General features: G+C 36.0%; 1 protein-coding gene across 1 annotated transcript; it reads right to left on the bottom strand.

Annotated features, from left to right (window-relative positions):
• Positions 1 to 9,174: 9,174 nt before the first annotated feature.
• Positions 9,175 to 13,930, bottom strand: LOC142352135 (trypsin epsilon-like). Its single transcript, XM_075404521.1, has 2 exons — positions 13,051 to 13,930; positions 9,175 to 9,705 (listed from the first exon to the last, which is right to left on the bottom strand). Exons 1-2 carry the CDS (start codon positions 13,709 to 13,711, stop codon positions 9,332 to 9,334), a joined length of 1,035 nt encoding a protein of 344 aa, XP_075260636.1. The 5' UTR covers positions 13,712 to 13,930; the 3' UTR covers positions 9,175 to 9,331.
• Between the last annotated feature and the right edge of the window lie 564 nt (positions 13,931 to 14,494).

Below are 14,494 nucleotides of genomic sequence, written 5' to 3'. Positions count from 1 at the left end.
CGTCTATGCATTGAATTTTTGTAAGACCTTGTCAACGCTAATTACCGCTTCTCGTACAAAATTTTGACAGAAATCTTTGGCCTGGGAAACAAATCTCCGTAGGAACTTAGTAAACTGATTTCTCCCTAACACTCTATATAGACGTGCCTGATCTTGGGTGATTTAAATCAAACGATCCTGGACCTGAATAAGCCCGGGTCATCGATCATACAACTTTCTTGGATTTCGTACTAGGTCATATATGATTCTTAGTAACTGTACTAGGTCATATATGATTTGTATGATTTCTTGGTAGTCATACAAGGATCATACAAAAAATAAAATCTACTCTCAAAAGGCTTCAATCGCTATGCTCTAGGTTACTGATACGAAAAAAATAACAATCAAAGATGCATAAAGGGTAGAAAAAAATTTTTTTCTTTGTTTAATTCTTGAATTGTTCATCTATGATTTCTTGGATTTCATGCTAGGGTCATGTATGAAAACTTGGATTTCATACAAGGATCATGTATGATTTCTTTGGTTTCATACTAGGATCGTACTAAGAAATCGAGTATGGACAGTATGAAATCATATATGATCCTTGTATGAAATCAAAGAAACTTCAACCCGGGAGTTTAATTTTTATAGCACTCCCATAACATAAACTGTAGCTTTTATACCTATGTCTGTATTCCACCCTCAACATATTCAGCTGCTTTAACCATGTTCAAACTGTTAGTTAAAGATCAAAGATGAGACTATGGGAGCAGAAACTGTTCAGACGAGACTCAATCCAGACTACTCCATCTTCAGACCAATCAAAAATTTTGATTATATGCTACGCTCTGTTTTGGACTATTAACAGGGGTGAAGGCTCAGTAAATAAAACACAGTAAAAAAGTGCAGGTAAATTTACCTACAACTTCGGGTCAATTTACCAGCACTGTGTTTGTGTGTGTGTGTGTGTGTGTGTATATATATATATATATATATATATTGACGTTTCGTTGCACCTTTTTTTACGATTCCTGCACGTACCTGCAATTGAAGGTCATGTTACTTGAATTGTGCAAATCTAAAAAGATGAGCTACAATTGATCCGAACAACTAGCTTACAATTTAATTATGAAACTTGAAATATTTAACCATGAAATGGTGCGCGCTATCCACATAGTTTGTACCACCCATCCCCACCTCCCCCCCCCCACTCTCCCTATAGGAGATAAGAAATGGAATAATAAGAATTGGGTACTTCAATGTTGAGTGTCGAAATTAAATCGTCAGTCCCCGTTTTTGTAACTTGGCATTGGGTATTTTGTCAATGTACAAAACCGAGGGCTATGACGATTTAATTTTGGATCTATTCTGTCCCCCCCCCCCAGCTTAGTAAGCATAAATTTTTTATGACCCCCAGGCGCACGTGCTATTTTCTTACATAGTAACGTCCTATATAACAACAAATAATTTGTAACTGGGGGTCATAAAAACACTGGGGGGCCGAAACCGAATAGATCCTTAATTTCGATACTCAACAATAAAGTAACAATTTTTGATTGGGTATTATGACATTGGGTATTTTGTCAATGTACAAATCCGCCTCGACATTCAAACAGGAATGTACCCGGAGATGCTATGCACAGTCGGATACTACAATTTATCAGATGGGTTCTGTGCTGGTGAAAATGGGGGACCTCTTTGTCTGAGGAAAAGACCCCTGCAAACCAACAAATGTCTGCTCATTGGAATTTTGTTTCACGGAAGTGGATGCAATCCGTCGTCCGATGGGATTCCACCTTTTGATCCGGATGTGCATACTAGGGTGTCTTCCTTCAGAGAGTGGATTGAAACAACAGTTGATGAATATTGTTGAGACTTCAAACGGAATTGTGTTGAGCGATTTTCCAAAATGTATGCAAGAAATGTGCTGAATTTGAGAAGTTCAGCGCATTTCAGCGAAATCAGCAAAAATCTTACAAGCTAGTAAACTCAATTAACTCCTTTGTTAGACATCTCTTTACGGAATCTTCGTTAATCGCTAAGTTCTCATCAGTTCAAATCTTGAACAGATCAGCTTGTCATTTGGACACAACCTGAAATTGTATCCCACACAATCGGGTTTCAGTTTCATCCTCATGACCAGTCTGATCTTGTAGTTTGATATTTAATTTCAGTCTCCACGCTCATTGGATGAGACAACGATGTAAGGAAATTTCTCATTGCATTTTCGTTGCATTGTTGAATAGATTTAGGCACAATACTCCTCTCACTTTGGGTTGTTTTAATCAGCATAAATTGGACTATTCTGCTACATCACGAGCACGACCAACCTTTAAATCCGCATTTCCAAATTTTGCGATTGCTAATAAATCTAACAAAATGTGAATTCAGTGTTTTGATGCCATTGGGTCTCTAGCAAATATCATGAATGTGCTTCCTCGGAGGGAAGTTACGGAAATTGATAGGGTTACTTTCTTAAGGGCAAATATCAAAACCTCAGACATAAAGCTTCTATTGGCACCAATACCAGTCATTCTTTTCAGCGTCTCCTTGAATGTCTGTGAGAAACACCCCAACACTTCACTTGCAAATGGAATAAAAGAAAGACTCTTTCTGAACAATTGTATTCATGTATTCCATACTTCCACTCTTCTGCCGCTACGCGAGTTTGACCAGCTCTCAAAACCTCATTTGAAATTTTTGGCTTTGCAACGATGAAAACATAGTGATTTCAAAGGCAGGCGGCCTAACTGCATGCCAAGATGGAACATAGACGTCGCTTGGCAGTGAAATGCAGTCAAGTGTAAAGTTCTTCTTTTTTTCTTACGTTGGCCAAGTTTGCCGCCAAACAAGCTGATACAAGTCTATTACGAATTCTCTTGAGCTTGGCTATTGCATCTCTACGTCCGTGACAAGACGATGCGTGATCACATTAATTTTTCAGCATCCCAGTTTTGCAGTACGTATATTTCCTCCCTGTATTTTAATCTATTACACTTAATCTGTACTTTGCGCTCACTCGAATTTCATGGGCAGTCAAATGAAGAACGAGAGCAGGTACTGGTCGTGCTGATATTCATTTTCCCCAAAAAAACGAGAGATAAAAGCAAGAGTCTTGCATTTTCCAAACTAGTAGACTTAATCTGTGCTTTGCGCTCACTTGAATTTCATGGACAGTAAAATGAAGACCGTGAGCAGGTACTACTCGTGCTGATATTCATGCTCCCAAAAATCAGAGGTATAAAAGCAGAAGTCTCGCATTTTCTGCTTTTTCCATCGTACAGGTCTTGAGGCTAGTACAGTTTTCATAGAAAACTTTGTCTTCCGTCGAACTCTGTCTAGTGATACTTGACACGAGTTCGGCAAGGAACACGACGGATCTAACAGAATTAGGATCAAACTGGTGCAAAACTGCTTGGCTCTTAAGTCTGATAAACGTATAGGGTCCACGGGACCCATGATTCAGCGCTGAGAATGGTACCCAGAATGATTTTCGGAACTTCCCGTTGCTTATCATCAATTTTCTTAAAGGTTTTTTTGAACAGTTTCTGTTGGAGGGCTGCAGCCAAGCGAAAACAACAATTTGGTGTTCCCAGACGATGAGCTAAGATTACTCAGGAGCATTGCTCGTCATCGAGGTAGTCAAGATTCTCCAAGGCAACAAAACTTTTGTCTATCTGTTTCAGAAGATTAATTACAACATCTTCTGAACACCTAATGGCTTCTCCCACCACCTCTAATTCGGCGACGTTGTTTTTTTAATGCTTTTACTGATGTTCCTTAACATTACTGCTGAACAAAATTCGCATTTGCCGGATCGAAGGAAAATTCCACGTTATGTAGCGTAACCTCATAACTTATTACAAAATTTAACAGGTTGTTCTTCAGAACCTGCGGTGAGACCATCATCAAAATACCATGTATCCTGATGCATATTGGCCACTTGATTGATTATTTTATCCCTTACTGGCCAGAGCCTGAGGAAACACAGCGAACTGGTTCTCCATGCTGGACGCCTGGTTCGCTAGACACAATAAATTAAGCGTTTTCAGTACATGTTTTAAGAGCTTCCAGTGCAATTTTTCCAAAAAAAAGCGTTTTCAGCTAAATTTTTGCATAGTTTAAGCGTTTTCAGCACTATTTGTTAATAATTTAACCGCTTTTGGCACAATTCGTAAAAAATTTAAGCGCTTCCAGCGCAATTCTTAATTAACATTAGCATTTTCAGCGCAATTCTCTAATAGTTTAAGCGATTATAGTTCATTTTCTACAAAAATAAAAACGCATTGAAATTTTGAGCCTGGGATAAAGGCCCATATTAAATTTTCTCAGAAATTGCGTTTTAATTGCAGATTGTTGGATTTGGTAATTATTAACTGTAATTGGATATTGGTCAAACCTTTTATTGCCTAGCTGTAGTCAACTACAACCTTTAATACCGAACTTTAGTTAAAGATGGTTGCTAAAGCCTCAACGCCAAACTCCAGGACAGAGTTCTAAGGCGGGTCGTTTTTTATGTTCAACAAAAAATACCTACAGCTCCGATCTGAAGATGACAGACAATATTTAGAAAAAAGTTTTGAGACAAATTCACGCATACTTTTCAATTGAAGCAAAAAAAATATTCCATATCTGCTATCAAAACATGGCTAGTACATATCTAAAAAAAAATAAAAAAAAAGGTTTATGTTGAAGTTTTGAAAAAATCGTTTTCGCTTTTTTCCAGTTCCTGTTAATTTAAAACTATTATAAACTTAGTGTATTGAATTTCCACGCTATTTCAGTTTTTTCTCAACCAAATATAAAGATTCATGGAACTGCAGATTGATATTAACTCGAAAGAGTATGTTATCTTTCAGATCCCTCCTTGAAAACAATTTTTTCAGAAGATTTTATTCGAGTAAAGTTCTGCATTTAATTATATGTTATCAAACTTCGGAAATATTGCCCAATTTTTATTCCGAGAAAATAAAAAGCGGATTGGCAATTTTAAAATGCCAATCCGCTTTTTTACAAAGATGAATGCCAATCCGCCGTCGCGTTTGTAGAAAAAATTATCCAATCAGAAATTTTTTTGAGACCTCAAACTTTAATACCATTTGCCTAAGAAATTATAATGATTCAAGATTTGTGCACTCAGGCATCGTTTGGGCCCTCTCATAAATAGGTCCTTAGCCGAATTGATCAATGAAACAGATGAAAAAATTTGCTGGACGAAGAATAGACGACAGAAAAGTCAAAAAGACATTTCCGAACGAACCGATATCAGTACTTGGAATCAGTCAATGTTACAATTGAATATACCTTTTCAAAAAACCATCAAAGTGAAACAAGGGAAGTTGAAAATTGACATAGATCATTATTAACCTGAGACCTTTTCGAAACATATGGAATTTCATTACAAAGGTAATTTCGTTAATTGATAAAAATTACTGACACGAATCATTAATGCACAATAATAATCCGTTTTGCAAGGATTTACATAGCGGACTCCAGAATTTTTTGCAAGTCAGAGTCCCATATAGCCAAATCGACCATTACATATCGAAGTTTGTTCTAGATGCTGAATGAGCGAAATCAATCGCTTTCGAAATTTTTCCTTAAATCAAGTAGAAAAACTACAAACTCTGTGTTCTTCAAGTTCTTGGGATAATTTGGTCTAGAGGTAATGTCTATGTGGACAAGCATTTACGATTATCACTGATCCTAGATCCTTAATTTCGACGCAAAAATGTTTGGCATGTTCGGTTTTCCAAATAAAGAATCATCTGTATGTTTGGCTTGTTCATTATGTTCGGTTTCAAACGTAGGAAATCGTCGGTATGCTCGATCTGGAACGCAGGAAAACGTCGTATGATCAGTTTATCAGATTCGGTATGTTCGGTTTGGAGCGTAAGAAAGATTCAGTATAACTTATGAAACGTTCGGTATCTTCGGTTTCATATGTAAGAAAAACTCATAATATTATTTATTATGAAAAACAATGTATACAATACATACAAATGCAGACTTACATAACATTTTTCCTCTTTTTTCTACTACTACTACTACTTTACAAAATTTTAGTAAAATGATGATGAGCACATTTTTTTTAATTTGGAAATATCATTTGACCATAAGAAATATCGACTTTTTTCGCTTATTTTATTTTCAAAATTAGGGAAATTTTATTGAGTCAGTACAGTGCATGAAGATGAGTAATTGCAGGTATATATGTATAAATGTGTGCGTGCATGTATGTTTGTATGTATTTATATATGTGTGTATAAATGTAGGTATGTATGTATGTATGTATGTTTGTATGTATGTATGTATGTATGTATGTGTGTATGTATGTATGTATGTATGTATGTATGTATGTATGTATGTATGTATGTATGTATGTATGTATGTATGTATGTATGTATGTATGTATATATGTATGTATGTATGTATGTATGTATGTATGTATGTATGTATGTATGTATGTATGTATGTATGTATGTATGTATGTATGTATGTATGTATGTATGTATGTATGTATGTATGTATGTATGTATGTATGTATGTATGTATGTATGTATGTATGTATGTATGTATGTATGTATGTATGTATGTATTGGGCTGTTTACGATCCAAAAGACATGTGTTTTTCTTTCCATTTGGATTTTTTTCTTAAAATTGAAAGAACTTTTGATTTTACTGATGCAACCTGGTGTTGTCGCCATCCAAAAATTTAATTGTGTTGGTGCTCTTTTTTGCTTTTTACCGTTTTACAATCCATAGAAATTGGATCAGCTTTTGTCTGTTTTTTTACAATCCAAGAAATTTATTAATCCAAAGATTTTGAGGTTTAATGGAGCGCTTTCTTTTCACACGGTTTCATGCGTTTGAATTCAAGAAGTGATGATTTTGGTCACGCCGAAACAGAAAATGGAGCGAAAAGACACTTAACATTTTTTTCACTCTAATTTCAAAATATAGTAAAAAAACAGTAAGATACCGCTCGTAATTTTTTGTTCAAAAGCTGCCATTTGACTGTTTTTGACTCTTATTTTTCTGTTGTTACCTCATGATTTTATTAAATGGTTTTTTCAACCCATTCATTGTTCATTTTAGAGCCGGTTCATTGGTTAATTAATGAAAATTTGGATATCTTCCGTTTGTGCCCCCCAACTTAGTGGGCGCATATTAATTGCACCCCCAGACGCAGGTGCCATATTTTTACATAATGATTTGAAAAGTAATGGCACGTGCTCTCTAACTAGGTTGGAGGCGCATAACGTACTGGGGGGCACCAATGGAAAAGATCCGATAATTCTTTGGATTTCAAGTCGAGACCTGTCCGGCTATATTTTGTGCTTTGTCGTCTGAATTTCGTTTTAAATTTGTCCTCACAGAAAAGCTGAAAAATAATGAAATCATGTAATTATTAGCGGCATATTTGTGTGTGAAGTTTTTTTCTCATTATCTCCAGTAAAACGCTTTTATGTCAATTGTGATTAGATTTTGATTATAAGTAACTTAAGTCTCTCGAAAAAATTACTTGTGCAATTTAAAACTGAAATTTATTTTGAATTAGTTAGGAAAGGTCTTTTTTATGATAAGTTTAGAACTGAAGCAATTTTAATTGTCAGCGAAGCGCCTATTTAAAGATGGAAAGGTTACGGGAAAGAGGGCTGATTCAATTCCTACAATTCATTTGCTTTGCTGGTTTCAGTGCTATTACTTGGTGTCGCTCAGTTGTCAAGTAAAATCCTAATTTGTACGCAATCAATTCCAAAAAACGCATTGTGTAAATATATCCAATGAAATTATACCTAATTTACTCCCATCGATCTTTTCGTTCGAAACACCATGTTCGGTTGTAAAAGTTTCATATCAACTGCCAGGGGCCGCTTAATAGTCGTTGTGCACACTAAATAAAGTTCAGGTAGTTTCAACAATTGGATATAATATTGGATTAATTTTATTATTTTCGTCGCATTTTGTATATTCACATTGGTTTTCTGTCTACCCACAGGGCAACCCAGGCCTAGGCCTCGACATATAAAAGTCTAGTAGGGGGGGGCAATATTGACTATAGTTACACGGTCGAGCGTCCTAGTTAATGTCGAGCTAATATCTTTTCATGGATCGAGCTTAAGTCTTTTCATGACGAAGAAAGTCCAGCCAATGTCTTTTCGTGAGTCCACCATTAGTCATTTCATAACGAACAAAGTCGAGCAAAGGGCTTTACATGGGTCCACCATTAGTCTCTTCATAAGTCTCATTTTTTTCAAAATCCGTAATTTATCATATTTTTTCTGCTTCTGTTTATACAGAAGCAGAACCGGAGCAAGACTAAATAGCTATGCACCAGAGCAGTCCGACTTAGGAAACAGTTCGAAAACTGCCAGAACCCTTAAGATCTTTGTCAAATCTTAATGTAAGGAGTTATGACAGCTCGAGTATATCACCACAATACTTGATGCAATGAAACCAGCTAACTTAAGTGTATTGGTCCTACTCCCATTAGCCGAGACAAATTTTCGGCTTCATTTAGTTTGTTTTCCCCTCCAAAATTATGAAATATCTTTCATTAAAATTAATGCAGGTTTTTGAGGGATTAGAGGGTCTTCTGAATCGTAAATAAATGAAGGAACAAACACGCTGACTACGTTATATGCAATATTGCACGAACAATTATAATGGCAAAATAGTAGACTTACGAAAAGACCAATGATGGACCCATGAAAAGACTTTGTTTGCAAAGATTGTGTCGGGTTTAAGTCCAGTCCAAATATTGGGTCGAGCTAAAGTCTTTTGTAAAATTTTGGGTCCAGCTAGTCTTTTGCGAAAAATCTGAGTCGAGCTAAAGTCCAGAATGTCTTAAAGTCCAGCTAGCATCTTTTCATAGCTCATATGAGTCGAGTATGGTCTTTTCATAGTGCGTTTGGGTCGAGCATTGTCTTTTCATTAGTCTGTACATAGACCTGGGAAGGTATAAAATCAGGCAGGCTTAATTATTTCTTGAAAGCGGGTTATGAAATCCAAATCAATTTGTTCTTAAATAAAGTAACAATCTTGAAGTGTGCCGTTTGTATATTCTCATTTGCTTTTTTTTAAAAAAAAAGAATCATTTTTTTTCACATTTGTGGAGCTATGATTCTAGAGCATATTAAGCTGGAGTGAAACAGCAAAATATGTTAGAAAAAATACTTAAAGGTAATTTTTATTTGTTCTCTCACACTTATATCGTCCATCACCAAAACATATTTTCGGGAAAATTTTCAACCCGGATCGCGCCCGAGAAATGATTTTGAATGTTTAGCTATCGCATCTTTTTTTCATCATAGGTTTCAAATAAATGATTATTGCAGTCTTTTTTGCTTCATTCTGTCTCAGTCGAGTCTGAGGCGTTTCGTTTCCCGAATGGATGTTGAAGGAAAGGTCTGAACACCTTGTGTAAGGCAAATGACTTGCTGACCTTTGTGACACCGTGATGGATTCCCATTCCCACCTTGTTTTTGTTCACCTTTTCATTTTCAGAATCATCTTTGACATCTTTGAATAGAGGGGGGCATTCTTCGGACTTGGCTTTGATCCATTTTGCAAATTTGGACACGCGCGTGAACACGTCTGGAAAGTCGGTACTGCGTTTCAAACGTTCTGGGTTGCACCTTTGACCCCAGATTGATATTCCAATTAGTTCACACACTGGTCTTCTGTCGTCAATAGCGTGGCGACGATAACACACTGGACCTCCTATCAAAAAAAAATTATCATGAACGGATGGGGGGCTGTTTTAAAAGAAAAATTGCTATCTTGCAAGATTCCGGCCAAAATCTAGCAAGAATATGCATATTCTTGCTAGAACCTGGCAAGATAACCATTCGATTTCAACCCGGGCAGTCAGTTTTATTATACTGATGAGATTACTAATGAAAGTCTGACTAAATGCTGATCATTAGTGAGGTATAATTTGATTGTAAACAAACTTAAATTTTTTAAGAAAAATAACGGAAGATAGCCCAGGCTGAGGTCCCAGAGAGAAGGTGGGGATCTCCAAACCATTCAAGAGGGAACATGACTATTTCTAATCTGTCCTTACCAAAACCCGTGTATGCCCATGCTTTCGAGCATTTAATATTTTTGTGCTTTCAAAAGTGAGTATGTCTTCCTATTTTTAAAAAAATGAGATATCAAATTAGTTCAAATGTTTTCGTTCTTCACTTGAATTCAAAACAAGTAATTTTTGCATGACGTTTAAAACTTCCCCAGGTGTGCGAAAGTAATTAGACAGTTACAAGCGCATCAGGGTGTTGGGGAAGAAATTTAATACATTGTCAGATTTCTTTGCAGGACATTCGATTCGTCAAAGATTTAAAATCGTTAAAATGATTCCCCAGCTTTAGACATCAACTTATGAAAAGACTTTATAATTCTAACTGGGGGTCTAATATTGACTATAAATACACAGTCCAGCTCCTATATAAAGTCGATGTAAACTCTTTTCATGGACCAGATATGGTCTTTTCATAAAAAAAATTAAGGTCGAACATGGTCTTTTAATAGGTAGAGCTTGATGAGTTGAGGTTGCATTTTTGTGGGATTAATTATAGATAAATTTTCTATACTTCTTTATGTATATATGAAACATCTACCAGCAACACCAAACTAGAGTTGCAGCAGGCAGTCCACCTTCAATAAACAGGTGGAAATTTGCCAAAAATATTATAAGAAATATTGAATTCTTAAGATAAATTAGGATTTGCAAGAAACCTATATTTCAAATTCGTTCGGCTGAACTCAACTATTTAACAGTGCTCTAACTGTTAAAATTAAACTTTAATCGACTCTTCTTCAGCAATGAGTTATATGTTTTATAATTTAGTTCATCTGATTCTAAAATTCATTTCTTAGATATAAATATAATAGCACCGTTCATTTTTCGATAAAACATGAGAAGCAATGAAAAAATTGAACGGTTAAACCCGTTGACTACGTTATAAGCATTAGCCAATTTTCAGCGCAGTTATAGTTTTTTAGGTACATCGTGAACATTAGGTCGAGCTAAAGCCAAGCATTATATTTGGGTCAAACTAAAGTCCAGCATCAAAAACTTGGGCCAAGATAAAAAGCAGTTTAACGATTAGGTCCAGCTAATGTCTTTCCATGGACTGTTTGAGCCGAGCATGGTCTTTCCATGCCACATTTCGATCGAGCATTGTCTTTTCGTAAGTCGATGTCTGAACCTGGATCGTTCGAATGATTTTAATGCTTAACATTACTTCACTTTTCTTTGTTCATTAATCAGCATTTATGTTGGTATATTTTATAATTTTTAATAAAATTAAGTTACTTTTTTCCGTATTACAATTATCTATTGTGGTTTTTGGAAATTCATCGTTTTTTTAAATTGAAATTAAATGCTCGGATGAGAAAATTAGTGAAAGACCACTACCTAAAAGCTGGTCATCAACGAACTATCAGTTTTTTGAACAAACATATGATTATTTAGGCAATTAAAGATCAATTTTTAGGTGAACAAGAAGACAAAAAGCAGACATCTGTGCATGAATGACAAAAAAGTGAATTTTAATACACGGAGCGCACGAGACTAATGGATAGCCAAAGTAACCGTTCATAGTCAATTTTATCGTCTGTGGATGTTTCAGCAATTATACTCTGTTCTAGTTGCTACCTTGGCCAAAATTATGACCCCTTTACAAGTCCAAGGTGATCAAGAATGTAAAAAATTATTCTAAATCCACACTTTAAACTGGGCGGACAGGCTTCAGGGTGAACTTGTGAGAACGTACTCTGTAATTGTACTTTTAGACAGCTCGTTTTTCATCCATTAAATACGTTTGCAACAGAATTGTGGAGTGATAGGAAAGTTCTTTTTTGTAATCAAGTCTCGTTGCCATGATAATAGCTGCATAACTTAGCCACTAAATAACGTGATACCTCCCGATCACTTCTACAATATACTAAAACAGTGGAAAAATTCTGCTTCAATATTAGACTATCTTTTTCCTCCAATTTTTTCTCGCTTCTTTTGCCATAAGAATATTCGCAGGAAAGGGATGTCCAAAAGAGATATCATAATCAACTGAAATGTTTCGGGATTTACACAACTGATGTTATTACAACGAGAGTAGATTAAAAATTTGCAACACGGTTTTCATCGCCCTCTCAACTGCTCGGAAAAAGAAAACTTCACGAAAGCAATAAATGTCGTGGAGTAATATTCATTAACGTGTTACCATTTGTGTGGTAACATTCGCTGCGATAACAACTTTGTTAACATTAACGCCGAAGAAATTCTGCAACAGTGGCAGATTTGTGTTTTGGCATTGCACTGTCTTTGGGAGGGCGAGAAAAGAAATGCGGAAAAATTACGTCTTATTTTCTGCAATGTGAAGAAAGCTATGCAAGTTGATCTCATTGATAAGTTGATGTGGTTACCGAAATGTTGATATCGCCTTCTCGAAGCTATTCAACAACTCGGCTTTGCTTCGCGCAGATTCAAATTATGTCACTCGAGTCCCTTTTTATCGTTAGGCTAATTGCTCAGAAGTGAGAACTGTGAACAAGTTGACATCAAACTCTGATACAATGCAGTTTTGATATTTCAAAGTACAGTTTATGATTTGAACCAACTTAAAAAAAACTGTCGTAGTCGACTTTGGAACAGATTAAATGCTTGTTTGGATCGTTTTCCGTTTGTGTTCCCTCCAGTATATTATTTGCAACACACAGGCCCACAAGCTTTATTTGTATATAGGGATTTACTATGTAATGACATGTTCTCTGCAACTTCGGGGTGCATGACATACTGGTGGGAGGGGGGACAAACAGAAAACAACCGGTTCTTTTTTAATCAATTTTTTTCTCATTTGAATTTATTTTTGTACTATAGTCATTTTGATCGTGATCGAGGACCTCAGCCTGCCCCCCCCCCCCTCACTCCAGTTCAACCCATTGATTATGTCTGCATATGAAAAACTTTATATTTTGTGCTTGTTTATGAACGGAAAGAGCCATTTCATGATGAAACCCTGACCAAGGGCTTAACAAGGTCTGAACCTGGAAGAATGAACGTACCTGTATCACCGAGACAGAAACTGGGATCGTGTTCCAACCCCAACGCACAGAGAGACTTGTCTGTGACAAAAGATCCCATTCCGACTTGATCAAACCGTTTCTCACAACCCTCATTGCTTACAACCCTAGAGGTCACAGAGTTCAGAACCCGCGGCCATTTGTTGGTCTGATCCTTTCCCCACCCGTACACTTCTGCAAAACTGTAATCTTGTGTCTCGTTTTCCCAAACAGTCACAGGACTACTTCCCTTGATTGGTCCGTCTGGTCTCAAACATACAACCGCGATGTCTGAAACGTGTGTTTTGTTATCGTAATTGGGATGAACAAAATACTTTTTCACAGGTATCCGTTGACCTTTCGAGATTTCAAGACTTCCGGTTTCGACTTGCAAGGAATTTACTGGGAATCTGTCGTTAGCTAGGCAGTGGGCAGCGGTTATTACGGTGTAGTTATCGTAGAAAACACCCCCACAAAAATGGGTTTTGTTCACAGATTCCATAAGGTTGACCATCCAATCAGCATTGCCTTCTTCTACTTCAGAGCCGTAGTAAATTCTTTTCTTGTGTTCATGATTTTTATGATGGTCATTTTGGTGTTTACATAGGACTATATTGACAATGGCAAAAACAAATAAACAAAGCGGAATTAATACACGATGCATAGCTGACTTTAATAAATAAAGGAATAATTTTAAATCGATCAGCTTGCAATGAACAATATTTTTTTCAATAACTTGGAAAATTGATCTGTAAATTAACCTTGCTAAAAGACGGTTTTTTTGTTTTTCTTCAGCCAAGCAACTAAACGACTATAAGTTAATACAGTGAGAAAAATATAATAAAAGTGATGAAATTTCTGGCTTGGCTTTAGTGGTCCCAAAAACTTCAATGTTAAAGAATTAAAGAATGCACAAAAGTTTATGACTGAGCAGAATTTTGCCCTTGTTTATTTCGTGAACAACCCCAATTATCCACATGCTTAGAATCAAACAATGAGATCCAAAAACTATACATTTTTGTCATCGGTTGTTTGAGTTTTGCTTAAACATTTTGCTCTATTTGAGCTAACTCTTTCGAAATTTCACATAGCATACCATGTAAAAATTTGTCTATATGTTTTTCTATATCGTTTGTGAATGAGTTCTAATTCCCAGAAAAAAAAACTGACGGACAACTAAAGAATTCTGTTAAGTTCCTACCTGCTTGTTTATTTTTTTAATTGAAATTGTTGACCAACTCATGGAAAACAAATAACAGGCCTATTTAACTCATTTTTAAAACACCCCTATTGGTGACATGATAGCGTTTTATTTTCATCAAAAAAATTGTTCCCAAATTCGCTTATTTTTAGAGCTAAGAAAACCACTTTTTGTGTTCGTGCCATGGGAATCTGGATAAAAAGCATAACAAAAGCTTCCAAAGTTGCCTGTCAAAATGCTTACAAA

This window comes from Convolutriloba macropyga, chromosome 1, assembly GCF_964194025.1.
Source record: "Convolutriloba macropyga chromosome 1, txConMacr16.3, whole genome shotgun sequence".
In the NCBI taxonomy this organism is placed as follows: domain Eukaryota; kingdom Metazoa; phylum Xenacoelomorpha; order Acoela; family Convolutidae; genus Convolutriloba; species Convolutriloba macropyga.
This window is presented reverse-complemented; position numbering and strand designations above follow the sequence as displayed.